The following is a 25576-nucleotide window of genomic DNA, read 5'->3' as shown; positions in this document are numbered from 1 at the left end:
AGGGCCAGTTTGAATAATTTCGATGGGCTCTGGCGCACACAGGCTGTCCCTCGTTGTCTGGTACCTGGCCCTGGAGTGATTAGGGCAGGTAGATAGTGGCCTGGAGGGTGAGAACAGGTAAAGGAGGTGGTTGGGATGTGGGCTCTGGATTGATTGGTTTGCACTTGAAAAGCACACTCACTGGAGGGTAAGTTATTTAATATCTCCAGGAATTGGATACCTCTGGGGTGGGGGGTAGGGAAGAGTGGGGAGTGTGTGGGGCGCGGGACAGTCCCTCCAGGGTCAGCAAGGCCCCAGATGTCAAAGAATCAGAATATAGAAAATGAAAGATGTGGTTAATACACAAATATAGTGTGCCAATACACAAACACCATGGCCTAACGTTGGTCAGGGTGAGTCTGTAGCCAGTCTCAGAGAAGTCCTGCCTCAGGACTCATGATACTACAGGTCTGCTCTCTCTCTGCCTGAAATATTTTCTCTTTTTCCTTCCTCATGCAAAAGAAGAAGAGAAGAAAGTGTCAGAATAATCTGGTCACTATTTCCATAGACCATTCCTGTGGTTCCTCTCTGCTCATGAGCTTTGGGGGCTCCCCTGGGGGTAGCGGAGGTTCAGCATGCAGGGAGTGGCCAGCACTGAAGAGCCTTCCCTGTGCCCCCAGCATGCTCCTTGGAAAGTGTGTGCACGCATGTGTGTACTTCTCAAGATGGATCCATTCCTAGACCAAGAGTTTCCCCTTCCCCAATTCCTATTGAGGCTTATTATGCATGGAAACCTCAAATCCTAGTTAAAGGCAGTGAGGTAGAATCAAGACTGGCTGGGATTAAACGTCTGCTCCCTAAGAAGCCCTAGGATGAGCTCTTGGCAAGGGTGAGAGAGCATTCTTGCTTAGGTTGCCTCTTCTCATCTCTGGATTGAGTACATCTGGTGACTTCCCAGCAAGTACTGGCTTTCTGCCACACACATGCCACTGTGCCTCTCACAGAGCAGACGGCATCCACCAGGATCTTAGCACGTGTGAGGAACAGGCTCATGAATCTTGTTGTCTTTCTCTGGAAACTCTTCCAGTCCTTTAAATGAGGCGAGGAAAGCTGCTGAGGACCCAAACTAAAGGCAGATGGCGCAACTCTTCTGCCTTTGTGTTTCCATGTCCCTATGTGTTACCAGATGAAGCCAGCGCACCAGCAGGCACCGTATCTATGTGAGCATAGCTGATTCTCCATTAGGTCACGTTCCTTGGGTCACTGTCCACTGCCACAGTAGATGGAAAGAGAAAGCCCCTCCAGTCTCATCTCCCTCCTTGCCCCTCCCCAGAGCCTGCATTCCCAGCAGGCCTGTCCTGGATTAGAGACCCAAGAAAAGCGATTCTACAGCCCCTTCCAACGCTTATGCTCTCTGACTGTGGGTTTTGATTGAAGCATCCCTCCTTTAGAAGCCGTCCTCCCCCAGAGCAAGGCCTGTTCTCTTGTTTTCTCCTTTGAGGGGTCCTCTCGCCAGCCTCACCCCCTGAAGCTGGGCACGCACAGAGCCTATTCCACCACGTGGCTGATCTTCAGGCTGGCGACAATATCTCCAGAGACCACAGGCACTTTGCTGAGGGGCTGAAGCCCGAGCATCCAAGTGCTGACATGCCAAGCCCACACGCTTGGCCTCTGAGTGCTGGTGGCTCCCTGGGCCCCTTTGGTGCTGACATTCCGGGATTCTGTTGGGCACATTCAAGCGTGCAGTCTCACGTTACCAGCACAGCTTGACACACGTTCAAAGCACTGTGCAGTCTCTCCCAAGCCTCCCCTTTCGGGCACCGAGCCCTCTGATGCTGGATCTTTTCTGATGGAGAGCGTAAAGCACTTCTCAGGGAGTCGGGAGGCCTGTCGTTAGTTGGGGCAATGTTAATCCTTCAGGTACACAGCAATTCTCTGAAAAATTGCCAACGTATTCTACATGGAAAGGAACTTTCGTGGGAACTCTAGAGTTAAAGGAATTAATAGAGCTAGAAGGGATTGCCTGATCACCACCGGGCTGCCCCACTGCACAGATCCAGGGGCACCACCCCCAGGGTACGCGGCCGGGAGTCACACCCCTGGGGCTGTGCAGGGCCAACGCCTGCTCTCTCCTTCCTATTTCTTCAGCCCGTCCCATTGTCCTTTGGGACACAAGGCCCTACCCCTTTGGCAAACTTCAAGTTAGTCTCTTAGAATATGAAAGCCAGAAGAGACCTTTGTGTTTAGTGACCCACTAGCCCCTCATTTTGGAGGTTAGGAGGCCGTGGCCCCGAGTGGTGGAGTAAGTAGTGCGGGCATCCCAGGCAGAAGAGGCAGGGCCGGGACCAGGGCTCTCCACTTTCTCTTTGCCTTTGCTCCCCAGGGAGTGGTCTGTGGACCAGCAGCAGGAGCAGATCTGCGAGCCTGATGCAAAGAAGGCATCTCCAGCTCCCACCCCACCTCTGCTGGATCAGAGCCTGTCTTTGAACAAGACTCCTGCTGGTTGCATATGCCCATGAAAGTTCAAAGCAGTGACCTCCACCACACCTAAGGAGAAACAACGGAGACCTCTGAATGTGTTCTTGGTTTCAGAATAACCCAAATTTCCTGCACTCTGAAAGGAGAAGGGTTGACGAGACTGCGTGTGGAGGAGGGGGAGGGACTAAGATGTGTGCCTTTCAGAATCTGCACATCTGGAGAACTTTACCCTCCCTGGCAGTCGGCCTCGGAGGAGACATCCGTTATCAAAACAATAAACACTGAACAGTCTCAGTAAGATGTAAAGAAATACCTGCCTAACTACAACCCTTAATTGTCAGCGATTACTGCTCCCTGATGTCGGCTCCGCCCAGACTGGGCTTGAGTGGGAATATTTAACTCACCCCAAACTCTTCCTAAGACACAGGTAGCTCCTGAGTGTCAACGATTCTATCAGGTTTCTAAAGACTTCTTCCTCCTGCAGGTTTTGACTTCAGAGAGGAAGAGGATGAGAATCAGTGCCTTGGGCCTCATCTCCCAGGCAGCAGTTTTCCGCTCTCTTCCCGCCAGCTGTACACGCACAGCCTTTCCGTGTCTTCTAGCTTGAGGCAAATCTGTCTTTTCCTCCACAGTGATGCAGAAAACAAAGATTACAACCACATAACTTGTCCCCTTTCCAGCAGCAAGAACCCATGTTTCTCCAGGAAAAAAATAAATGAAAGCACTTTTGTATAGACTACGAAGCCAGATTTTAAAACAGAGACTTAAAGTGGGTTTTATCACAGAAAGTATCTAGAACACAGTCTTATCTGGATTTCATGGATCATCATCAATTTGCCCTTTGTCCCTAATCAGATTAAACTGTGTGGTTGGGAGAAAGGGGGATATACTGAGTTATGACATGGTATTTGGATTGAAGAAAACTGGCATGAATTCACACTCTTCTCGGTAATTCTGTTGGAATGGGGAGACATGCAAAAGAAATAAAAGAACTGAAGGTTAATTGATAACACTGGTCGCACATGGTATCATGCTTTCCGGGAAAGTAAAAGGGCTCTTCTCAGCTGTCCCCATCACATGGAAATGCTGACGTGGTCGTATGGTGATAGTAACACCTCATTTATCCAATATTGTCACGTAATGAAGTGCTCCAGACACCACACATTCCTTTATGTCATTTAGCACAGGAAGGTTTTTTTATTTCTATAATTTGGATGGTGTGCATTCTAAAATGATCATTTCCCTGCTTTCCTAAGCAGAGCTTATTGATTATAATTTAATATTTTTAATGAGTCAGAGTCACGATTTATGACTATTATACCGTAACTGAGGCAGGACACAGGTGGTGTCTCCCAAAGAAGAGACCTGGGGATGAGAAAGAAACTATTTGAGGGGCTGGCCGGGTGGTGCACACATTCCGCTTTGGCGGCCTGAGGTTCACCGGTTTGTATCCCAGTTGTGGACCTATGCACCGCTTGGCAAGCCATGCTGTGGCAGGCGTCCCACATATAAAAGAGAAGAAGATGAGCACGGATGTTAGCTCAGGGCCAGTCTTCCTCAGCAAAAAGAGGAGGATTGGCAGCTGATGTTAGCTCAGGGCTAATCTTCCTCAAAAAAAAGCTACTTGAAGTTGGCACAGTCTGGGGGAGCTGGGCTAACAGAGCCATCTCATGCAAGTGTGGCTTTGGTGATATTGGCCTGGGACAGGATGGCGTAGGGGTGCCTTCGCACAATCCTGCCAGGAAAGGGAGTCCAAGAGTAAGTGCTCCTTGTAAGAAACAAGATAGCGTTGGCTTCTAAAGTAAGGACAATGATGATATTTGCTCTGGAGAAAAGTGCTTGCTCACAGACAATTTCCAAGGCTACAATTCTTGCTGGTGGAAAGGTAAAGTTGTGGCATTAGGATCCATTCTTCCTCACTTTAGAATTTTAGGTTTTGACAAACGTAGGCAGAGGAGCGTCTCCATTACTTTCTGGCCAAAATCTGAGCTCTGGAGTTTTCCACTGAAAGGTGGAAAAGGGCAGAGTTCCCAAAGGAGGGTGCGTGGGACCTGGAGGGGGCTGTTGGAGAAGGGAGATGAGGAGGAGACAGGATGTGAGGAGGAAAGACAGAGGGAGGCCAGAGACAGGGAGCCTCTGGAAGTCTCAGCCTGGCAGGGTCCTCTCCTTAGCGGCAGAGGCCATGCCTCCTGTCCTCCCACTGCTGTGCTCTGGGAGACCCACCTGGCCCTTCAGTAGTTCAGCCGTCTGGAGGGCAGGGAAAGCTTGAGAAAGGTAAGTTTGAAATTCTTTCAAAGTAAAAAGAAAAATGTCAAGAAGAAAGTGATGGGGAACTCCAAAAGAAAAGACCATAAAAAGACAATTCAAATAGAAGAAATTCAAATAAACACAAAGATGTTTCACCATCAAAAGACAACTCAAATAGAAGAAATTCAAATAAACACAAAGATGTTTCACCATCAGTAACAACCCAAGCAGTGCAAGAGGGTAATATTAAAAGTCTGATCCCATTAACATGCTACAGAAAAGGATAATACCCATTTTTGGCTAAGAAAAATTGATGTCACAGGAATTCCCATTTCTGCCAGTAAGTGAACAGTGTTTCTAGAAAAAAATTGAAATTTTAAAATGCTCTTATACTCCGATCCTGTAATGGAATTCTTAAAAGTTTATCCTAAAGAAAAAAATCAGAGACAGGGACAGAGATTTCTGTATAAGAATATTGTCTACGATATTATTTACAATGGAGAAAAACAGTAGCATTTAAATGTCCAACAACAGGATAATGATAAAATAAATGATAGTACATCTATGCATGAGAGTACTGTGCAGGCATTTAAAGTTGTGTTTCCAAACACGATTGTTTTCCCTGCCCACCTCACAGTCTTCTGAGCGATGCACCTTCTCCCCTCCTCTCCTCTAGAATCGAGGCTGCCCTGAACCCCAGTCCTGCTGTCTTTGATGGTATCACCCTGCCTATCTGTAGCCAGTCTCTCCTTTCCTGAGCATATGGATCCACTGCGACTTAGAACCCAGGATAGAGCCCTAAAGAACACAAGGAAAGTCTCTTGCTCCCAATATTAGGCTCCTGAACCAGCTTCTCTTGTTCCTGAATCTCCTGCATTCCTCTCGAGTCTACCCTTGGTGTGTAAGCTTTTCCTTTCTTTCTGGCATGAGTTCTGACCTTCTCTCATGGACTTATGTTAGTATCAGCCTGATGCCTCTTACCGAGACTCAAAACTCTGCCCCAGCTTCTCCCCTATTTGTTCCGCTCTGCCAGTGCAGGTGTCTTCCCAACAGACAGCTCTTGGTTACGTTCTTCAGGCAGTTAACAAACAGCCCCACTGCCAGCGCCACCTCTGACAAACCTTCTAAGCTTTGGCTGGAGCTAACTCCATGGCTCCTGACAGCAATGAGGTCATTTCTTTTGGGCAAAAGTAAGATTTAGAGGAGAGAGATATAAATCTAACAAGATAAGATGTGAGTCCACAGCCTTCACTTGGCCAACAGGTTATTTAGAAGAGTGTTATTTACTTTCCAAATATTTGGAGATTTTCCAGGTTTCTTTCTGTTATTTATTTCTAATTTAATTTCACTGTGGTCAGAGAATAAACCCTTAAATTTATTGAGATTTGTTTGGTGGCTCAGGATATGGTCTATCTTGGTAAATGTTCCAAGTACGCTTGGAAATAAATGTGTACTCGGATGCTGTTGAGGAGAGCATTCTGCAAACATCAATCTGCAAAGCTGGTTGATACGTTGTTCCAGTCTTCTATATCCTTTCTGAGTTTCCTTACTTGTTCTACCAATTATCCAGAGGGGATGTTGAAACTTCCAAGTATAATTGTGAATTTGGCTAATTCTCCTTTGAGTTTTACCAGTTCTTGCTTTGTGTATTTTGAAACTTTGTTATTAGATGTGTAACCAGGATTGTTACGTCCTCTTGATGAATTAGCCACTGTATCGCTATGCAAAGACTTTTTTTATCTATGTAAATATTCCTTGCTCTGAAATTTACTTTCTCTAATATTAATATAGCCACTCTTTATTTTGGTTGGGATTTGTGTGTATGTATTTTCCACATACACTTTCTTTTACTTTTAACCAATTGTGTCTTTATATTTAAAGTGAGCTTCTTGTAGACAATATCTGGTTGGGTCTTGCTTTTTAAAATCTAATCTGATCATCTTTGCCTTTTACTTAGTGTTTTAAACTGTTCGTATTTAATGTGATTATTTATATGGTTGGGTTTAAATTTGTCATCTTGCTATTTATTTTCTGTTTTACCTTCTGTTTATTTGTTAATTTTTTCCTTTTTTCTTGCCCATTTAGGATTGAGTATTTTTAATATCCCACTTTATCCTTCAGTGGCTTGTTAGCTATATCTCTCTTTTGTGTTTCTAGTGGTTGCTCTAGGGTTTAGAGTATACATCTTTAACTTATCACACTCTATCTTCAAGTAATATTATTTCACTTTATGTGTAGTATAAAAACCTCACAACAATATACTTCCATGTCTCCCCTCCTGGCCTTTGTGCTATTGTCATACATTCTACCTCTACATGTTATAAACCCCATGATGCATTGTTGTTGTTTTTATTTTAAACAATTTTTAAGTCTTTTAAAGACATTAAAGAAAAATAAGAAAGTCTTTTATATTTGCTCAAATATTTACTATTTCCAGTGCTCTTCATTTGTTTATGTAGATCCAGATTTCCATCTGGCATCATTATTCTTCTGATTGAAGGATTTTAACGTTTCTTGTAGTACTAGTTTTTTGGTAATGAATTCTGTCAGCTTTTGTGTGTCTGAAGAGTCTATATCACTTCACTTTTGAAAAATATTTTTGCTGGGTATAGAATTCTAGATTAACAATTTTGGATTTTTCAGTTTTCTAAAGAGATCACTCCACTGTCTTCTGGTTTGCCTTGTTTCAGATGCGACGTCTGCTGTCTCAGACTGGCTTATTTCGCTTAGCATAATTCCCTCTAGGTCCTTGAATGTTATTGCAAATGGGATATATTTGCCTTTTTTTTTCCTGGCTGAGTAGTATTCCATTGTATATATACACATCTTCTTTATCCAATTATCAGTCGATGGGCACTTGGGTTGCTTCCATGTCTTGGCTATTGTGAATAGTGCTGCAATTAACATAGGAGTGCATATGTTACTTTGGATTGTTGATTTCAGATTGTTTGGGTAGATACCCAGTAGTGGGATAGCTGGGTCATATGGTAGGTCTAGTTTTAGTTTTTTGAGGAATCTCCATACTGTTTTCCATAGTGGTTGCACCAGTTTGCATTCCCACCAGCAGTGTGTGAGGGTTCCCTTCTCTCCATACCCTCTCCAACATTTGTTATTTTTAGTCTTAGTGATTATAGCCATTTTAACAGGTGTAAGGTGGTATCTTAGTGTAGTTTTGATTAGCATTTCCCTTATGATCAGTAATGTTGAACATCTTTTCATGTGTTTATTGGCCATCTGTATGTCCTCTTTGGAAAAATGTCTGTTCATCTCCTCTGCCCACTTTTGGATCAGGTTGTTTGCTTTCTTATTGATCAGCTGTGTGAGTTCCTTATATATTATGGAGATTAACCCCTTGTCAGATATATGATTTGCAAATATTTTCTCCCAGTTGGTGGGTTGTCTCTTTGTTTTCATCCTAGCTTCTTTTGCGTTGCAGAAGCTCTTTAGTCTGATGAATTCCCACTTGTTTATTTTTTCTGTTGTTTCCCTTGTCTGAGAGGAGATGGTATTTGAAAAGATCCTTTTTAGTTCGATGTCAAAGAGTGTACTACCAATATTATCTTCCAGGAGTTTTATAGTTTCAGGATATATCTTCAAGTCTTTGATCCATTTTAAGTTTACTTTTGTGTATGGCATGATATAATGGTCTACCTTCATTCTTTTGCATGTGGCTGTCCAGTTTTCCCAACACCATTTATTGAAGAGACTATCTTTTCTCCATTGTATGTTCTTGGCAGCTTTGTCAAAGATTCTCTGTATGTAGATGTGTGGTTTTATTTCTGGACTTTCAGTTCTGTTCCGTTGATCTGTGTGCCTGTTTTTGTACCAGTACCATGTCGTTTTGGTCATTATGGCTTTGTAGTACATTTTGAAGTCAGGGATTGTGATGCCTCCAGCTTTGTTCTTTTTTCTCAGGATTGCCTTAGCAATCTGGGGTCTTTGGTTGCCCCATATGAATTTTGGTATTCTTTGCTCTATTTCTGTGAAGAATGTCATTGGGATTCTGATAGGGATTGCATTGAATCTGTAGATTGCTTTGGGTAGTATGGACATTTTAACTATGTTTATTCTTCCAATCCATGAGAAGGAATCTCTTTCCATCTCTTTAAGTCATTATCAATTTCTCTCAGTAATGTCTTATAGTTTTCATTGTATAAGTCCTTCACCTCCTTGGTTACATTTATTCCTAGGTATTTTATTCTTTTAGTTGCAATTGCAAATGGAATTATATTCTTGAGCTCTCTTTCTGTAATTCATTATTGGAGTATAGAAAAGCAACTGATTTTTGTAAGTTGATTCTGTACCCTGCAACTTTACTGTAGTTGTTAATTATTTCTATTAGTTTTCCAATGGATTTTTTTGGGTTTTCTATATATAAGATCATGTTGTCTGCAGATAGCAAGAGTTTCACTTCTTCACTCCCTATTTGGATTCCTTTTATTCCTTTCTCTTACCTAATTGCTCTGGCCAGAACCTCCAGTACTATGTTGAATAAGAGTGGTGAGAGTGGTTATCCTTGTCTTGTTCCTGTTCTCAGGGATATGGCGCTCAGTTTTTGTCCATTGAGTATGATGTTGGCTGTGGGTTTGTCATATATGGCCTTTATTATGTTGAGGTAATTTCCTTCTATCCCCATTTTGTTAAGAGTTTTTATCATAAATGGCTATTGGATATTATCAAATGCTTTCTCTGCATCTATTGAGAGGATCATGTGGTTTTTATTCCTCATTTTGTTGATGTGGTGTATCACATTGGTTGATTTGCAGATGTTGAACCGTCCCTGGTATGAATCCCATTTGATCATGACATATGATCCTTTTGATATATTGCGGAATTTGGGTTGCCAAAATTTTGTTGAGAATTTTTGCATCTATGTTCATCGGCTATATTGGCCTGTTGTTCTCCTTTTTCGTGCTGTCCTTGTCAGCTTTGGTATGAGAGTGATGTTGGCTTCATAGAATGTGTTAGGAAGTGTTCCATCCTCCCTAATTTTTTGTAATAGCTTGAGAAGGATAGGTATTAAATCCTCTTAGAAAGTTTGGTAAAATTCCCCAGGAAAGCTGTCTGGTCCTGAGGTTTTATTCTTTGGGATGCTTTTGATTGCTGTTTCAATCTCTTTCCTTGTGATTGGTCTATTCAGAGTCTCTGTTTCTTCTTGACTCAGCTTTGGGAGGTTGTAAGAGTCTAAGAATTTATCCGTTTCTTCTAGGTTATCCATTTTGTTGGCATATAGTTTTTCATAGTATTCTCTTATAATCCATTGTATTTCTGTGGAGTCTGTTACTATTGCCCGTTTTTCATTTCTGATTTTGTTTATTTGAGCTTTCTCTCTCTCTCTCTTTTTTTTTTTTTTTTGTAAGTCTGGCTAGGAGTTTGTCAATTTTATTTATCTTCTCAAGGAAACAGCTCTTTGTTTCATTGATCCTTTCTACTGCTTTTTTTGTTTCAATAGCATTTATTTCTGCTCTGATTTTTATTATTTCTCTCCTTCTTCTGACTTTGGACTTTGTTCATTCTTTTTCTAATTCAGTTAGGTGTAATTTGAGATTGCTTATTTGGGATTTTTCTTGTTTGTTAAGGTGCACATGTATTGCAATGAATTTCCCTCTTAACAGAGCTTTTGCTGCATCCCATATGAGTTGGTATGGTATGTTATCTTTTTCGTTTGTCTCCAGATATTTTTTGATTTCTCCTTTAATTTTTTGAATGATCCATTGGTTGTTCAATAGCATGTTGTTTAGTCTCCATATCTTTGTCCCTTTCTCAGCCTTTTTCTTGTAATTAATTTCTAGCCTCATAGCATTATGATTGGAAAAGATACTTGTTATTATTTCAATCTTAAAATTTACTGAGGCTTGCCTTGTTTCTCAACATATGGTCTTTCCTTGAGAATGTTCTGTGCACACTTGAGATAAATGTGTATTCTGCTATTTTTGGATGGAGTATTCTATATATGTCTATTAAGTCCAACTGGTTTAACTTTTCATTTAATTCCACTGTTTCCTTGTTGATTTTCTGTCTGGATGATCTGTCCAATGATGTGAGTGGGGTGTTGAGGTCCCCTACTATTATTGTGTTATTTTTTAATATCTTCTTTTATGTTTGTTAATAGTTGCTTTATGAACTTTGGTGCTCCTGTGTTGGGTGCATAGATATTTATAAGCATTATTTCTTCTTGATGGAGTGTCCCTTTGATCGTTATGTACTGGCCCTCTTTGTCTCTCTTTACCTGCCTTATCTGAAGTCTACTTTGTCTGATATGAGTATTGTGACATCTGCTTTCTTTTGTTTGCCGTTAGCTTGGAGTATCGTCCTTCACCCCTTCACTCTGAGCCTGTGTTCGTCATTGGAGCTGAGATGTGTTTCCTGGAGGCAACAAATTGTTGGATCTTGATCTTTAACCCATCTTGCCACTCTGTGTCCTTTTATTGGAGAGTTCAATCCATCTACATTGAGGGTGATTATTGATGTATGAGGGTTTAATGTTGTCATTATATCACTCATTTTCTGGTTTTCCTGTATTTCCTTTGTTTCTCGTCCTGTGTGTTTTGGTCTACCCATTGAATTATGTAGTTTTTTATGATGTGTTTCTTTGTTTTTCCCTTATTTATTTTTTGTGTCTCTGTTCTGATTTAGTTTAGTGGCTACCCTGAAGTTTGTATTCAGAATCTCACGTATAAGATAGTCCATTTTCTGATGGCCTCTTATTTCCTTAGTCTAAAATCATTTGGTCCCTTTCCTCCTCCCCTCCTAAGTTATTTTTCTCATATCTTATTCCAATTTGCGTTGTGCATCTGTGGTTAAAGCGACAAGACAGTCTTTGTTTTTGGTGCTTTTCTTCCCTGTAGCCTAATGCTATAGCTGAATATTTGCTATCCTATTCTGATTCTGTCTACCTATTTGTCTCCTTACTTTGTGTTTTGTGACCCCTTTCTCCCTTTTTTTCTTTTTCCAGGTATGTGGGCCTTCTTGAGGATTTCTTGTAGTGGGGGTCTTGTGGCTATGAAGTCCATTAGCTTTTGTTTGTCTGGGAAAGATTTAATTTCTCCCTCATATCTGAAGGATATTTTTACTGGATAGAGTATTCTTGGCTGAAGATTCTTGTCTTTTAAATTTGAATGGTGTTCCATTCTCTCCTAGCTTGTAAGGTTTCTGCAGAGAAATCTGCTGAAAGTCTGATGGGGTTCCTTTGTAGGTTATTTTCTTCTGCCTTGCTGCCCTGGGTATTCTATCTTTGTCATTCATTTTTGCCAATTTTATTACCCTGTGCCTTGCAGTAGGTCTTTTTACATTGACAAATCTAGGAGATCTGGAGGCTTCCTCCACACATATTTCCCTCTCATTCCCTAGAATTGGGAAGTTCTCTGCTATTATTTCTTTGAACATACTTTCTGCTCCATTCTTCTTCTCTTCACCTTCTTTAATATCTATAATACTTATGTTGCATTTCCTCATTGAGTCAGATATTTCTTGTAGATTTTCTTCATTTCTTTTTAGTCTTAGTTGTCTCTCCTCCTCTGTCTGGAGCATTTCAACACATCTATCGTCAATTATGCTGATTCGCTCCTCTATGATGTCCACATGAGTATTTGGGGAATCCGTATTTTGTTTTATCTCTTCCATTGTGTCTTTCATCTCTAATATTTCTGATTAATTCTTCTTTATAGTGTCAATCTCTTTTGTGAAGTAGCACCTGAACTTGTTGAATTGTTTCTCTATATTCTCTTTTACCTCATTGAGTTTTTTGATGATAGCTATTTTTTAATTCAGTGTCGTTTAGTTTACTTATTTCTGCGTCTTCAGTACTGAATTCTGCATGCTTGTTTTCTCTCTGGTCTGGAGATTTGATAAATTGCCTGAAGCTGGAAGGATGGGTCTTTCCCATTCTGATACTATTTGGTTGCAGTTACAGCCTGTCGCCACTGGGTGGGGGTCGATAGCCACGTATTCTGAGCCCTCCTCCTTCAGCCAAGATGGCGTGGTGAGGGTCAGGGGAGGGGCGCTTTCTCCTGCGTGCGGTCCCAGGTTTCCCAATCAGCTCTCCCTACCCGGTCTCCTGGGCTCTTGGCTTGATGAGGTCACCCCACATGAAAGCTTTCACCCTGTTAGAGGGCTTCCCTCTAGGCTGCAAGGGCACTAGGGAGTCCTGGGTGATCCCATGGATGCTTGACCCCTCCTCCACTCCTTCCCTCATGGAGCCTCCTGTGGCAGCAACCACAGTCTTTAGAGGAGGAAGAAAGTTCTCTCTTACCCCGCTCCAGCTCCTCCAAGGCAGGCTCCCGCCTCTCCACCCTCCATCCTGCGGCCATGTGTCTCTCTGAGGTTTTTGTGCTGTTAGGGTATTTTCTGTTGAAATATGGTTGCTCCTTTTTGTTGTATGTTTGAGGGGAGAGAGTCCTAGGCAAGTTCACTTTGCCATGATGCTGACGTCACCTGGGTGCTGGAATTTTTTATTCCTTTAAATGTTTTTGTGTTTTGTTCTAGGATGCAGTTAAGTTAGTTGGAAACAGTTTGATCCTTCTGAAGCTGATTTTTACATTTTGTCAGGTAGGTACACAACAGCCTTTAGGACTGTTTTTACCCTATTACAAGGTAATGTTTTTCTGAGGACTCTACTTGTTGCCCCAGGTGTGAAAAGGTCTGTCTATTCTGGCTGCTCCTAGCTTGATGTGAGATTTGGGGATTTTTCTGCCTGCTCCTTTCCAGTGTTTCTTTCTTGGTAGTTGCACGTGTTAATCAGTACTCAAAGATTCGAGGGACGCTGCCTCATATCTCTGCAACTTTCTCTCTGTGGAGTACAGCTCTCTTCTCCACAGTACTCCACCCTGTGAATTCTGTTCACCTTGGACTCCCCAAACTCTGAACTCCATCTCCTTAACTCAGGGAGACCACTGGGCTCTGTTTGGGCTCCCCCTCCCTATAGTATGGAAACTCTGTCTAGGCAGCAGGATGGGGCAATTGTAGGGCTCACCTTGTCTGTCTCCCTTTCTTCAGAGATCATTGTCTCACACTCACAATTCTTCCATATCTGAATACTGTTGTTTCATAAATTTTGTTTGGTTTTTTAGTGGCTGAAGGCCAGAGGGTTAATTGGCCCCTGTTACTCTATCATGGCCACAAGTAGATGTCTTCCACACTCCTCACTTGAAATATAAAAAGTGAAACTATGTGAACTGCTATAGAATTATATATGTTTAGAAGTTCAAAATGAAAGGAAACTCTGAGACCCACCTACATGGATGAATCCTTTTTTATCTTACTTAATGAAAAAAACATTAAAACAAGGAGGGAAGGCCTTAAAATCCTAGAATTTCAAAGCAGTAAGAGACTTTTTATATCATCCAGTTCACCTCTCTTACTTCGTAAATGAGGAAATGAAATCATAGAGATGTTAAGGAATTGTCAAAGTTTTTATTAGTACTGGGGAGAATTGAGATTAGAACCCAAGTCTCCCAATAAATAAGCCATTACACTGTTACTCTGTTCTGCCCAAAAACAATAACCATTTATCAAGCACTCTTAAGTACTATTTGTCAAAACTTTGTAAGCTTTATTTTAAACTTCCTGACAACCCTCGTAGTTTCAAGGTAGGTACTAATGTTATCACCATTTTACAGGTAAATAACCTGAAGCTCAGGGAGTTTAAGTGATTTCTCTAAAACAGTGGTTCTCAAAGTGTGGTTCTTGAAACACTTCTGGGGTCTGCTAGGCCAAACTGTTTTTATAATATTAAAATCTTGTTTGCCTTTTCCTTTTTACTATGGTGACCCTTGCACTAATATTAAATATTAAATATTAAAAACAAAGGTGGGTAAAACCACTTGCCCCTTAGTGTGAATCAAGGCAGTGGCACCAAACTACATAGCAGCTATTGTATTTCTCATTATCCTGCACTTGCAGTTAAAAAAAAGAAGCACATTCACTTAAGAATGTTCTTAATGAAACAGTATAAGTTATCAACTCTATTAATTACTGACCCTTAAGTAGATGCCATTTTACTATGTTGTGTGACAAAAAGAGAACTACACTTGAAGCTCTTCTACTGCCTCAACGAAAAGCACTTGGATGATTCAGTTGTGACTTGAACTTGACATTGTTTTCATGGAATATCATTTTACTTGAAATAATGATTGACAGACAAACTATGGTTAATCAAATTTGGTTATATGGTGGACTTTTTCTCAAAAAAGAACTAAATGAACCTATCACCTCAAAGAAAACAATGGTATTTGTTGCCAATGATAAGATGAGCTTTTAGGAAAAAATTTTGGAATTTTATAAAACTTGTCTCCTCCACTGTGAGCTTGACAGCTTCCCAATACTTCAAGAATTTCCTGGTGAAGTTGGAAGAGACATTAACAAATATGAATTTTTGGCATTACATAATGAAATGTGTAATCTTCCAACATTTGGAAGATCTGCTTAATTCAGTGAACAAATATTTTCAAAATGACCAACGCCTGATATGTCAAAATCACGCATTGGTAAAAGATACATTCAAAGTATGAGATGTATTATAGTGTAACAGGCTACGAAAAAAGTTCACCAGTATGGTTCCAGATTCCACACCACAAATCTTTAAGAAACTACTACTTTTCAAGATAGTAGTATAAGGAAAAATATTCAGAAGTTATTTGAAAAGGCTATTAAAATACTCTGCTGTTTCCAACTCTCTATCTGTGCGAGATTGTGTTTTCTTTATATACATCAACCAAAAAGACGTATTATGACAGATTGAATGCAGAAGCAGACAAGAGAATCTAGCTGTCTTCTATCAAACCAGAGAGTAAAGAGATTTGCAAAAGGATAAAATAATGTCACTCTTCTTACTAAATTTTTTTGAAAGTAGTTTTTTCATAAAAATGTTATTTGTGTTAAAATGTAATGGGATTGTTATTTTTAAATGAATTAGTAAAGAATTATTTAAAATTTTTCTCATTTTAATTTTGGATATAAGAGATATAACCCACATAGACAAAACTTAATTTTAATTTAATTTAATTTTAAATTAATTTTAATTTAAAATTTAATTAAATTTTAATCTAATTTGATATCAAGAGATATAACCCACATAAACAAAAGCTCTTAGAGTCCTCAATAATTCTTAAGAGTGCAGGGTCCCCAGATCGAAACGTTTCAGAAGCACTGATCGTAGAGGACACTCCCGAGAGGAGGTGAAGCCAGGGCTCTTGTCCGTCTCTCTCTCAAACCCATGTTGTTTCCATGGCACAATGTTACCTCCTTACCCAAAAAGTCTCATCAGTATTAAAACGGGAACTAGAATTGGATCCCTAATGCTTTATTTTGCAATGGGTTTTTTTCCCCATAATATTTAAGTTTTTGACGTTTACATATTTTTCTTTGGTGAAGCACGAGTTTCTAGTCCCTAAAGCTTTAGAACTCCATTGCGGATTCAAGACGGCTCTTTTTGTCTATAGAATAAAAATGAATGTTGCTCAGGAATTAGCTCATGCCAGAAGTAACAATATATTGAATTTTATATTGCATATAAAGCCCAAACAGTTGGGAGATGTTCTTTATTAGGTTTTTCTTAAAAGAAGTACTTCTACTTATTTGGCTCCAGGCTTGCTTTTCATCCCTTTGGTGTTAAGCCCCAAGAATTAAATCTATGTTGTAGGGGGGCCAGCTTTGCTGGGGGACATCTTCAGAAGGAACTCTTGCATGCCCCTCCGCAGCACAGCATTCTCAGCAACCTCCCTCAGGCTTCTGTGCAGCTTCTCCATCTCCCTGTATTCACTTTTGACATCTACAGAAGAGAAGAAAGCATGTATCAGGAGTTAGCGTCCTTTTCAGAAGTGTCGCCAGAAAACAAATCCCCTGAGAATCCTATTATGACCTGGGTCACTTGGCCCAGAATGCAAGATCTGGAATGGAGCTTAGAGATCAGACAGTCCCATCGATTTGTTTTATAAATAACCCGATCAAATGGGCATTTTTGCTCTTACTTTAAGGCTCATCTCAGCATATGAGTAACCCTCAAAATGAACACAAATCTACCAATAAAAAAGGTCTGGGAAATCACTGGGTCTTTCCTAAGGCCTCACAGTGCTCAGTGGAAGGGTACAAAGCCACCACACATAAAGCTCCCCTAAGTCCTCTCCAGGCATCTTCCCCCTCCCCTGATCCCTCTCTTCCCAGCAGTCCCCAATCTAAGTCAATCTGCTCTGTTTTGGCATCTCAGGTTTTCACCCTATGATCTGTAATCAAATTACACCCTTCTGATGATTAAATGTATGTGTCAACTTGTCTGGGATGTGGTGCACAGATATTTGGTCAAACATTATGCTCAAAGTTTCTGCGAGAGTATTTTTGAACGAGATTTACACTTAAATTGGTGGACCTTGAGTAAAGCAGATTGCCCTCCACAATGTGAGTGGACCTCATCTAATCAGGTGAAGGTCTGACTAAACCAAAAGGCTGGTCTCCCCCAAGCAAGAGGGGATTCTCCAGCAGACTGCCTTCAGACTTCATCTGCAACATCAACTCTTCCTGGTTCGACAGCAGACTGCTTTTGGATGTGAACTGCAACTCTTTCCTGAGTCTCCAGCCTGCTGGCCTCCCCATCACATTTTGGACTCACCAAGATTCCACAGCCACATGAGCCAATTCCCTAAAATAAACTGCTTTCTATATATACACACGCATACTCTGTTTGTTCTGTTTCTCTGGAGAACCCTGACAGATACAGTCCTCCTTAAAGGGACACTTCAGACTGACCTTGGGGTTGGCCCTGGTGTTGCTCCTGAGTGCCTCTCCAATCCCCTTGGCTCCACACACCCACATCGTGACTCAGACTCACCTGCCCTGAGCCAGGCCAGCGGTGGGGCTCATGACCAAGAAGGGAGTTAGAACCCTGAGTCTATTTGTCTTGCTCCTGAGTCTGGAAGGTCGCCCTTCTCCTTGCCGCCTCTTAAACCCTGCCTGTGCTTCCAGGCTCCATTCCAGGACCCGGCTTCCATGAAGCTTCCCCACTGCCCCAGCCCTGAATAACACTGTCTTCTGAATTGCTAGAACAACAATCTGGTGCCCGAGTGCGCCCCCTCCCTCAGGTCTTTGTTTAAATGTCACATTCCCAGTGAGACTTTCTCTGACCACCCTGTCCCCTGCTCTCAGCCCTCCCTCTCCCCTTCCTCTGCTTTCTTTTCCTCCAGAGCATTTACCACCCTTCAGCATGCCACATATTCTAGTTATTCTTCTGCTTCCTGCCTGCTTTCTGCCCGCTGGGCTGTGAGCTCCATGAAGGCAGAGATTTTTTCCCGCATTGGTCACTGCTGTATCCTCAACACCTACAACACGGCCCAGCACTAGGAGGTGATTATAATTACTTGGAGAGTGAATGCATACTGTCCACCATTGTGATTCACATTCTTACACACCGTGTTTACCAACCAGGTAAGACTCAGAGCAGGGACTGTGTTAGATCTCTTTGGCACCTGGCACAATTCTCCCCACATGGTATATATTTGCTCTTGATGGTGAAGAAAAGGGAATGGTCTTAAATTATGGCAGAAGCAATTTACATCAAACTCAGAGGAACATTTTCTATATGTGAGACCTGGACAGCTGAAAGACCTTTGGTGAGTAGGAGCTCTTCAAAGAAGACACAATTGGATAACTATAATCTTAAAACAGGTTCCTGTGAAAACCTAGACAGAAGGTCATGAGAGAAGGCAATAAATTATAGTGTGAGGGTGCTGCATCTCCTTCCCAAGGGACCATCAGGAACAGGTTAGCCGTCCAGCTAACCAGCCAGAGATGGGGATGCTGACGATTTCCAGTGAGACAGAGAAGTGCAGGAGAGACGTTTAGAAGCCGCAGTTGTGGCTTTTACTTTGGAAATAGCTCTGACCACTTTCACCCTGACATAATGACACACATAAATGGCATCAGATCTATTTTTTTTTTTCCATCAGGAAACTGTGCACATGGTTTAAAATTTAAAGGCACAAAATATACAGAGTGCAAAGCAAGTCTCATGCATTCTCTGTGCTCCAGTCTCCCAGTTCCCCTCCTTGGAGGCAACCAGCATGACCAGGTTCTGTGTATCCCATGGAGATTTTTATGCATATACATATGTATTTCCTTTTTTTCTCTCACAAATGGCAATACGTTTCACACATTTTTTTCACTTTACTTTTTCCCACTTTACAATATGTTTTGGACCGCTACTTTCAATCACTACTATATATAAAGTCACTTCATTCTTTTTAACAATTGCATGGTCCTCCACTAGCTGTGTAGCTAAGTTAACTGGTGCCCTACTGATAGATATTTGAGTTGTTCCAATGTTTGACATCATAAACAGTGCTGCCCTGAATAACTTTGTCCACAGGCCATTCTGCTCACGTATGAGGATATCATAGGATAAATTCCTAGAAGTAGGATTGCTGGACCAAAAGACATGCGCATTTTTAATTTTGTTAGAAATTGCTTAATTGCTTTTTGCACCAATTTACACTCTCCAGTTAATACCAGGGAGCCTGGTGGAGCCCACGGCATGAAAGGGACAGGGCACACACAGCTGGTATTGTACCCCCAGGTTCCTGGTGGATGAAGAGAAACTTTCTCCACCACCACCAGAAAATGAGGCTTTTTTTTTAAAGACTGGCACCTTAGCTAACAACTGTTGCCAATCTTCTTTTTTTTCCTCCCCAAGTTCCCCCAGTGCATAGTTGTAGATTCTAGTTGTGCGTCCTTCTAGTTGTGGCATGTGGGACGCCACCTCAGCATGGCCTAATGAGTAGTGGCATGTCCACGCCCAGGATCCGAACCGGTGAAACCCTGGGCCACCGAAGCAGAGCATGTGAACTTAAGCTCTCGGCCACAGGGAAGGCCCCCAGAAAATGAGGCTTTTCATTAAAAGCTATCAACTTAAAAGAATGGGTTTATGGAGACAGCAGGGCAGAGTTATGGATTTGAACTCGCCACTTTCCAGCTATGGATCCTTTGGCACATTATCTGAGTGTCTGTTTCTGCATCCGCAAAGTGGAGCAGTAACATGTACCTCTGACGGTCAGTGTGAGAATTCGATGAGATGCTGTGCACACAGCCTGAGTACGATGCTTGGTCTCTGCTGGGTGCTCAGCAAAGGGTGGGAAAGTCAGAATCGTCATCGTCATCTCCAGTCCTTGCCCAGAAAATTCTTCCTAACTTAATTTCTTTAAACCCAGTAAAAAGCAACCACAGCTAGGGGTGTCTGCAAGATCACCCTTTATGCAAAGGCTTTAAGTATTTACCTGCAAGCTCCTTGTAGAGACCATCCCCTTGGGATGAAGCAAGGGTCAGCATGGTGGTGATACTGCCCTTCACCTTCTCCGTGATTCCATTCTATACAACAAAGGATGGTCATTGTGTTAGGGTGGCACAGCCCAAGGGAAAGGGAGTCTTATGAAAGGGACCCTACACAACTCCCCAACCAGCCAGTGTACAGCCTGGTGCTGCCAAAATCAAAGCCAGGTCCAAGAGGGGCCACTGGAGAGCACATCAAAGTCCGCAGTGGTCATCAGGGCAACATTCTTGTGGGGTCCACCTGCCTCAGTATCTCCTTTCCTGCCCATCAAGACTCATGGGGGATTGTGCTTCTGGTGCTAACTGACTGAATCAGGAGCTAATGAGGATGCATGGAGGCATGGGGCAGAGAAGAGCAACAGCAGAAATAGAAGAAGAGGACAAGCCTGTCACTACCCCACCATGCTGTCACACATTAGTCACTGGATGAATGTTTACTGAGTACCTGCTTTGTGCAACATGTCATACTTGACATACCTGATTCTTCTTCCCAACTGCCTGAGAAAAGTCTTCTAGCTACTCTTAGTCCTTCTATCAACCACCTTCCCTCTTCTAACCATCTCTTGCCTCCCTTTGAAAATACCTGACTCTTCCCTCTAGCCTGACAGAGCCTGGTCAGATCCGGAACCTGGATCTCCTGACTCCTAGTCTTATGCTTTTTTCTTCAACACACCAGACCAAGAACCCTGAGCTCTAGTCTCAGCTCTACCTGTGAGCCTTGAACTGCTACCTTAGGCCCTCTGGGCCTCAGCTTTCTTGTCTGCAAGATCAGGGAATAGGAACATTCTGAGGTCTTGCCCAGTTTCAACTTCCAACATTTCTGTCATTTAAGATATTTGTATATGCTCAATGTACTAATCATTTTTTAGTGAAACTCTTTTCTGAGGTACCTTAAGGGCCAATTTTTATATACTCAATGGGGATTGGCTGCTGTAGAGTTTGGCCAATTTTCTGCATGTTTTTGTAGACTGCGATAGCATGTTAAATGACAGAAACTAAACTGCTACTGGTAAATGAGATACATCTTAGCCATTCCAAGAGAAATTACATCCTTCATATTGTGGAGAAAGGCATTTTCCAAAAGTGCTGTGGTGGGAGGAGGGGAGATTGAGTGGAAGCAGGATGGAGATGCTTCAGGAAGCAGGCTGGTTCAGACGTGGACTGGAATAGCAAATAGCCAGCTTCCTCAGGAGGTCAGGAAAGGATCAGCTAAGTCTGGATTGAGGGAGAAGAATTTGGAAACTTACATGGCCAAGGAGGCACCAACCGTGGTTTGGATTAAAACAAAGACTTTATATTACTTGGAGAGGGCGGGTGGCAAGCCAAGAGACCCAAGCTGAGACAAGATGGTCCAAGTGTACTTGACAGAAGCACTCAAGTCCAAGGAAACTATTAGTAACTGTCTTCCAAAATACAGTCATGCATCACTTAATGACAGCGATACGTTCTGAGAAATGAGTCGTTAGGCGATTTCATCATTGAGCAAACATCATAGAGTGCAGTACTTACATGAATCTAGATGGTATAGCCTACTACACACCCAGGTTATATGGTACTAATCTTATGGGACCACTATCATATATGCAGTCTGTCACTGACTGAAATGTCGTTTTGCAGTGCATGACTGTAGATAGCATCAAACCTAAATCTATGCGAGGTACCATAACTGACTGACCTATAGCAGTTTATTGACATTTTATGTAGACTAGACATTTCCCTCATTAAGAAACCTGTTCTGAGATAATGCTGTCATTGGAAATGCTGGAGCCACATGACCTGTCCCAAATCCTAGCTCTGCAACTTACTAGCTGTGGGGCCTCTTGATACGTCTCTCTCTTGCTTCAGTTTTTTATCTAGAAAATGAGAACAATAATAGTACCTATCTCACAGACTTGCTGGGAAATAAATGAGCTTACGTATGTAAGGAGCTTAGGATCGCACCTAGATATTACAGTTACTGTTCTATTGATGACTTATTAAAGAGGAAAGATACCAGAGAGAGCTGGAGTGGCTGCATTTTTGAAGTCACAGCCCTAGTGGGGAGCCCGACACCCACATTCACGGTGGCAGTGAAGGAAGAATGCTAAGCGCCAGCTGCCTCCTCTCCCAGTATCGTGGGCATTGGTTGGGCCCACTTTGCAGAAGGCATCTGGCTCTATTTGGGCCCAAATGACTACTAGTTCTTCCGTCTTCTGTACCCGCTTCCCCTCCTCCCCCAGGAGGCTCTTCTGGACTGGAATTCAGACTCTGGATGTAGAATACCTTCAGTTGCTGAAATTGGTGTTGCATCCTTTCTTGAGCCCTTTCAAACATGCCCTCGGCCACCTGCTGGTCGACCCCTCTTCTGATGACATCTTTCATTCTCTCACAAGCTTTTTTGCCAGTGATCTGAGCTGCCTCTGGCAAAAATGATAGCCACAGTCACACCACAGCAAGGACTTGCTTGGAAGTCTTTAGTATTCAAAAGAAGGACCAGCAAAGGAACTATATATATATATATATATATACACGCATATATATACATACACACACACTTACATATATTTATATATGTAGCACCATTTTCCATACAGTGGAAATCGTTTATAATAACATGATACAAAAAAATTAACACTCTCAATATTTAATTACTATCACTCAGAAAATCTAATGAGTGAATTAATCAGAAGCTTACAAAATTCCACTCCCCCTACCCTAGAAAAAACAATGGGACCGCCAAAACAAGAAGAAGCTAGAAAGTGAGTTTACAAATACTTAAAGAAAATAAGAATGAGAATTGTATAATGGATTTTATAGTTTAGTTAGCTGAGATGTAGCATGGAGAGAAGCAAAGTGTCTAGATAAAGAGTGGACAGAAAGAACTGGAAACACACATATGAAAATGGTTCATGAATTACTTCTCCCCACACCTTTCCGAGTATTTGTTTTTCAATTTGTAGAGTAAGAGTGTTCCGGGGACTTAGGGTGCAGAAGGACAAATACTTTGATGGGGGAGCAGCGGAAAAGGATGCTGGAGGAGCTGACAGAGAGATCCCAGAGAAAGCGGAAATGTTGCCCCACCTTCGTAACAGGGCTTCAGGTCGCTCTGAACAGAGGTGGTGAGAGACTCATAGATCCTCCTCTTCTTTCTGAGGATGTGTTCCTCCATGTCTCCCAGGATGGCACTTATCTGAGAATCCATGTTAACAAAAGGCCGTTTGTGACAATTCCTTCACAGAAGCAGGTCAGGTGTCCCTGTGTGTGGCCACTATTTCCCTCTGCCTTATATTATGGTTTGCTGTTTATATGTTGTTTCCACAATTAGGCTGTGAGCTTCTCATAGGCAGGAACTTTGTCTTAAGCAACTTTATATCCCAAAGTGCTTCCCACAGGGCTTGGCACCTACAAACAACTCGGTAAATATCTGAGGAGTAGAATCAGGCACGGGCAAGGTGCTGGAACAGGCCCTCTGTCAGGGAGGGCGGGGAGGCACAGGATATTTCTCTAGTGTTGCCATGGAATTTGGGCTGGGCCTGTGCTATGGACCAAATATTTGTGTCCCCCTGTATTCACATGTTGAAATCCTAACCCCACAATGTGACAGCATTAGGAGGTGGGAGGTGATGAGGCCATGAGAAGGGAGCTCTCAAGACTGAGATTACTCCCCATATAGAAGAGACCCTAGAGAGCCCTTTGCCCCTTCCACCATGTGAGGTTACAGTGAAAAGACGGCCGTCTATGAAACCAGGAAGTGGGCCCTCACTAGACACCAAATCTGCCTGTGCTTTGATCTTGTACTTCCAGTCTCCAGAAGTGTGAGAAATAAATTTCTGTTGCTTATAAGGCACCCAGTTTATGGTATTTTGTTGTAGCAGCCTGAATGGACTAATACAGCCTAGAAGAAAATGGGTCACAAACAAGAGTCTTGAATACTCAAAACTAAAAGTGATCTACAAAAAAATGACACTTCTTTAAGCTTCACTGCTTTGGATAATACTTCATAGTGGCAAAAATGATAGAGAGGTTAGTGAAAATGTGATAAGTGGATTCAAATTCTTACAGATCTAAGGATCCCTTGCAGATTCTTCCAAGAAACTGAGTCTCCTCTACAATCTCAGCATTTACCATCGGTTGCTTGGCAGTGGAACAAAGCTTGTCCAGTGTCCTACCCCTCCCCGCCTTCTCAGGACAGCTTCTCTCTCCCCCATCCCACTCTGTTTTGTATCTCACAGTGCCTGCTATGAGACATGCCCAGACCCTGGACACTCCAGGGGAACAAGCAGGGAGAGACAGGTAACCTCCAAAATCCTGTGGGGAAAAAGTCACTACCCGACCTCACCACCCTCTTCACCTTATAAGGGTCTTACCTCCTGGATCAGGAAACTTCTTTTGCAGCTATCATATTTCCAGCCATTTCTTATCCCAATTTCTGTCATTTTCTCCTGCAGAGAGTGCTTGAAAGCATCTATGTGAGGCATCAAAGCTGAACCAGTGGGCTTTCCAGCTCTACAGAAGAAAGCAACGTAAAATGTTAAGAGACAATGTGACCACCATGGGGCTAAAACAAAGAGGAAACTAGCAGTATCCTTTTATTAATTTTTATGAGATCTAACAGTTACCAAGTTCCTAAAATGTGCCAGGCTCTGTGCTGTGCCAGGCCCTTGACATAAAAAGCTATGATATCAATGCAATGAGGCCCATTTTACAGATAAGAAAACTGAGGTTCAGAGAAGCTGCTGATGTGTTCAAGGCCACACAGCTAGTAAGTGGCAGAGCCAGGCCTTGGACACTGATCTGGTAACCTCAGAACTCAGTCTTTCCACTGCCAAGGTGTTTCCATTTGAAAGGGTGGGACTTGAGGACTGTTAAGGTGTAGACCTTAAAGACGGGTAAGATTTAGGGAAGGGAAAAAAGAAGGAGTTATTTCCCATGGGGACAACATAGTGAGAACATCCCAGGAGTAAGAAGCCACAGGTTATTGAGGCGGGGGCATAGGCTTGAAATCCCAGCTCTCTGCTTATGAGCTGGGTCACACTGGGGAAGCTGTACGATTCCTCTGACTCTCAGTTTGTTCACTTGTAAAAAGACAGAAGCCACTTCAGAGGGTTCTGGGAGGACTCAATAAGATAATGCATGCAAAGAGCTTAGCACAGCTCCTGGTACATCTCAACTGCTCTTTGCGACCCTCCGGGCTGGCTAAAGCAGAGGGCTGACACCGGGCAGCAGTGCGGGCAGAGATGGGAAAGGCCAGCTGGAGACAGGTGGAAGGTTTTGAACACCATTCTAAGGAATGTGGAGTTCACCCTACAGACTGCAACAAGGGTGGGGTGGGTGTAGGTGGGATGGCATAATCCTAAATGAGTTCAAAGGAAGTCGGGGGCGGGAAAGGGAGGCCCTGAGTAAGAATCAAGCAAAGGTAGAATGGTTCATGCAGCAGCTGCCGTGGACAAGGTGAAATGCCAGAGGCGAAGGAGGGAGACGAGACAGGCTGCTGCAGTGGGATTAGGAGAGTCTGTTTCTGTTGATGGAGAAAAGAACTGGAGGTCAAGGAAGGAGGGGGCACCATGAAGGTCACACAGCTGGT

At 42.4% G+C, this 25576-nt stretch overlaps 1 protein-coding gene across 6 annotated transcripts in view; it reads right to left on the bottom strand.

The window, feature by feature from the left end:
* Positions 1 to 15983: 15983 nt before the first annotated feature.
* Positions 15984 to 25576, bottom strand: part of NUGGC (nuclear GTPase, germinal center associated) — a 50299-nt gene continuing 40706 nt past the window's right edge. For 3 of the 6 annotated variants that reach the window (XM_070505145.1, XM_044766876.2, XM_044766875.2), the window contains 5 exons: positions 24360 to 24498; positions 23074 to 23182; positions 22276 to 22412; positions 19962 to 20052; positions 15990 to 16471 (listed from right to left, as the gene is read on the bottom strand). In XM_070505145.1, coding sequence (XP_070361246.1) covers positions 16332 to 16471; positions 19962 to 20052; positions 22276 to 22412; positions 23074 to 23182; positions 24360 to 24498 — 616 coding nt within the window. In that variant the 3' untranslated portion in view covers positions 15990 to 16331. Of the gene's footprint in view, positions 16472 to 19961; positions 20053 to 22275; positions 22413 to 23073; positions 23183 to 24359; positions 24499 to 25576 lie in introns of all 6 variants that reach the window. The other 3 variants (XM_070505147.1, XM_070505146.1, XM_014843318.3) reach the window with 2 other exon arrangements.

The sequence above is a fragment of the Equus asinus genome, chromosome 3 (assembly GCF_041296235.1).
Source record: "Equus asinus isolate D_3611 breed Donkey chromosome 3, EquAss-T2T_v2, whole genome shotgun sequence".
NCBI classification, from domain to species: Eukaryota; Metazoa; Chordata; class Mammalia; order Perissodactyla; family Equidae; genus Equus; species Equus asinus.
This window is presented reverse-complemented; position numbering and strand designations above follow the sequence as displayed.